Here is a 4,081-nt window from a genome sequence, read left to right on the forward strand (position 1 = left end):
CATAAATTCTGCACGTGAAATTGACAGTAAAACTAAAAGACTAGTAGACATTCTAAATGAAACGTGAAAAACAGTACGTTGATAAAATTGCAAGAAATACGTTTCCACTTATAACATTCTCTCAAACAACAATCGAAAAAAAAAACTATATATATATATATATAGGTAACTTTAAAAGGTGAATCAGCGCCGTTGAATTAAAACGAAAAATTATATTTTATTTGTTAGAAATACAAACCATTACTTTAGACAAAAATACGGAGAAATTTAAAGCTAAAATAGAAATAAAAGAACAGCTTTCAGATGTGCATTCAAAGGTGGCGTTTTCTTGTATACATTTACACATATGCATAAAGCTTTAGAATAATAAGGTTTACGTTTAAGATGTGCCTATACGTACATGTATATATATATATCCTGTATCTGAGATATTAAAGTCACATATTACACTTCACAGAAACATTTATGGTAACGCAATCTGTTTCTCTTAAAATTTCAGAATTTGTAACTTTGATAATCTTAATAAATTGTGTAAATATACGTTTATGTTCTGTAATACGTTTCTTCATTACCAAAATGAAAGTCCGTTAGAGGCGCTGGAGAGCCTAGACGTGTGACGGTATGAAATAATAGTGTATTAGTTATACACCATAGTCACAGTGTATTAGTTAAACTGGACCTTACGTTTCTTCATTACCAAAATGAAGGTCTGTTAGAGGCGCTGGAGAGTTGAGACGTGTGACGGTATGAAATAATAGCCACAATGTATTAGCTACACACCATAGCCACAGTGTATTAGTTAAACTAGACCTTACGTTTCTTCATTACCAAAATGAAGGTCTGTTAGAGGCGCTGGAGAGCCTAGACGTGTGACGGTATGAAATAATAGTGTATTAGTTACACACCATTGCCACAGTGTATTCGTTAAACTGGACCTTACGTTTCTTCATTACCAAAATGAAAGTCTGTTGGAGGCGCTGGAGAGTTGAGACATGTGATGGTATGAAAAAACGTTTAGTTATTCTTTGATAAATTGTTTAGGCAGAGTATTCACGATGAAACTTGTGTCTCTACAACAGCCAGTTGCCGTCCATTCAACAACGCTTCATCAAATGTTTAGTTGTTTGTTATTAAGCACAAAGCTACACAATGGGCTAGCGATGCTCTGCCCGCTGCAAGTATCGAAACTCGATTTTTATCGTCATAAGCTCTCAGAATTACCGTTGAGCCAACTGGGGGGGGGGAGGGCATGTAACATCTTACCACATCATAATTTTCGGGTGTTTGTAACATTTTTTATTTATAATGTATTAGTATTTTAGGCCTAAATAAGTTGTAGTAAGCTGAGAATACAAATAATTTTTTATCATGTTAGCAGAAAGAAAAAGTCAATAAAAGTTGGGTAGTACTGCATAATTTCAAAAATTCTTTGGCTTTAAAAGGAACTTTTACTGTAGGAACACACATAGCTTTGAGTATTACTAAAAGCGTAAAATTCTTATGAAAATTTTCTCCAACTGTTCCTAAATGTACTGTTCTGCAATCTTTATTCAGCTTTGATGTAACTTAGATTTTTGTATTTATTTCAATACCTTTAGCTTTTTATCGTTCTTAATAACTTTATAATTTTATCTTTATTAATGACTTTAGAGTTATTTCTGATTTATTCCAGAGAAATGGAAATATCAAACGTTAGCATGTGTGTGTCGGGGGGAGGGGGAATAGTTGGATTTTATGACTTCTTGTATCATCTTTTAAGTACACCAAAAAAAAAAGCATTTTGAATATTTAAAATCAAATTTCACGAAAGTAACTCACTTTTTTTTTTTATATTTCGAACTGATGCGCCTTTTTAATATTGTGTGAGGCAGCTTTTAATGTAATGTTACCAAACTAAAAGACAGAATTACCGTTTTTTTATGAACCAACTCTGCCTATAACCTCTTAACAAATCTCTATACAAAACGCGTTTTCTTCTACGTTTTCTAGGCATTTATTTACGAAAAGATTCGAAGATATCACTCCGCATTTTCTGTTTCACAAAGTTGAGCAACGAAGATGGAATCACTTACACTTTTATTTTATTTTATTTGTTTGTAGTTAAGCACAAAGCTACACAAAGGGCTATCTGTGCTCTACCCACCACGGGTATCGAAACCCAGTTTTTAGCATTGTAAGTCCGCAGACATACCGCTGTGCCAGTGGGGGGGGGGGGCGGAATCACAAAATCTTCTGGGTTGCTTTGTTGTGACATCCGACCTTTAGTGTTAATGTAACAATGAAAATATAATATATTAATTAACTTCTACACATATTGTTATTTATACATTTACTTTCATAAACTTCACTTTACAGACTAACATAAAAAACATTTCAAAGATAGGGTAAGTTCAGGAATTTAGACAGAAACAGCCACGTGATTTAATATGCCGCTTATCGGTTACGTTGTGATCAAGTATTTAAACGAGAGCGAACGGTATCAGTTCCATAACTAATCTGTATGCTGAATACACCACTTTGTAGGTCACGTGGATAAAGCCGTATCAAACAATCACCTTCTGTACCACCGTGCTAATACGTAGGCTCCCGTATCGCACTTATAAACCAGTATGAATATTGATACAAATTCCACAGCTTTACCGCAACGTGGAACCGGTCCCATTAACGGAAGAACACCCTTACAGCGTTACTATGGTAACGAGCCGGCCTGACGCAGGCAAGGAGAAAGGAAACTATATCGTTCTTGTTACTAAAAATAAACTAGTTTCCAGCTATAGTAGCACATAGGTACACGCCTTCTTCTCTCGGAAGTTGACTCGCGCGTGAACAAAGTTTTAAGAAATAAAAAAGTTTTTGCGATGTGTGAAACGTGAAAATATTAATGCACATTGATCGTTGACGGTAAAAAAGAAAGACATATTGCTTGTGGATGGATGGGTGGGCGGGGGAACTACACTAAAATGAAATTCCTGTCTCCAGTATCTCGTGACACGCACAATTTTCAGAGATGAAAACTTTCTGTATAAAAAGTTCGTCTTTTCTAACTGTTGATCAACGTTCTATCTTCAAAACTTACTCAAAAACACGGGTCAATCACCGACCAGAAACTTCAAAAACAAGAATGATAACTTATACTTAAACACAGATCAAATATAAATGAAAGATAACAGCCTACTTACCGCTTTCTGCATGTTATAATCTACTACTTAATAAAAAAAATCACGACTATCTATGTACAGAAAGTTATTTCGCACGAAGAAATTCCACGAGACTATCAACATATAGCCATATCTGCCCTAGGCGAATGGCTGATTACGTCACATTAGGCCTGGGGACTTTAAATGGGATAGTTTGTCCACACATACACTACGTAGCATGTTTCAAGCCAGCACGCCATCCTTTAGTCTCTCGTCAGGCGTGAAAGTATCCGTTGAATATAAAAAAGTCCTTAGTTTAAAACACTTCTAGACATATTAAACTTGATTCTATAAGGGACAAGCCATTCACTACGTCTTTGCGCCGGCTGGGACGCCGGAAAATAGAGATATCAAACAGCATCCAGGGAGCCATCAACGTTAACGGAAGTTAGCGGGTAGAGGAAAAAAGGAAATTAGTCAGTCAGGGAGGGGAAGAGGCCATAGACATTTCGTTAGAGAGGGGTGTTTTGGGCAAGTTTACATTACACATGTGGCACGTGATCTAAACACTTGTTCGAAAGCTCATACGGATCTGTTAATCAAGGGGTTTTCATCAGAATCATAAAGACACTTCTTAGTCTCAGAAGTGTAACGTACAATGTATTCTTGTGTATCTCTACACCCTGCCCGCGTTTAGTGTTACGAATCACTCAGTAACAAGTTAGGAGTACAAAGTAGTAGAAAAGTTTACGACGTCACATTTCTTAATTAAGGTAAAAACGGTCAAGAAAAGGGTATATACAATTTTGAAAATGAAAAAAAAGTCAGCAAATATCAGTGGCATACAACGAATGTCACTGAACATCAGTAGAAAAAAAAATATTTAAAGAAATACTTCGAAACATGAACTATGAATGCGTATTTCCAAATTAGGTAATACAGTT

The 4,081-nt window shown here is 35.6% G+C and overlaps 1 protein-coding gene across 1 annotated transcript in view; it reads right to left on the reverse strand.

The window, feature by feature from the left end:
* The window catches only part of LOC106457498, a 42,390-nt gene extending 38,575 nt beyond the window's left edge, over positions 1–3,815 (reverse strand). Inside the window, exon 1 of the mRNA XM_013916923.2 lies at positions 3,180–3,815. Within this exon, the coding sequence (XP_013772377.1) occupies positions 3,180–3,191 (12 nt within the window). The 5' untranslated portion in view covers positions 3,192–3,815. The remainder of the gene's footprint in view (positions 1–3,179) is intronic.
* Positions 3,816–4,081: the final 266 nt, after the last annotated feature.

Source organism: Limulus polyphemus, unplaced genomic scaffold, assembly GCF_000517525.1.
Source record: "Limulus polyphemus unplaced genomic scaffold, Limulus_polyphemus-2.1.2 Scaffold338, whole genome shotgun sequence".
Classification (NCBI taxonomy): domain Eukaryota; kingdom Metazoa; phylum Arthropoda; class Merostomata; order Xiphosura; family Limulidae; genus Limulus; species Limulus polyphemus.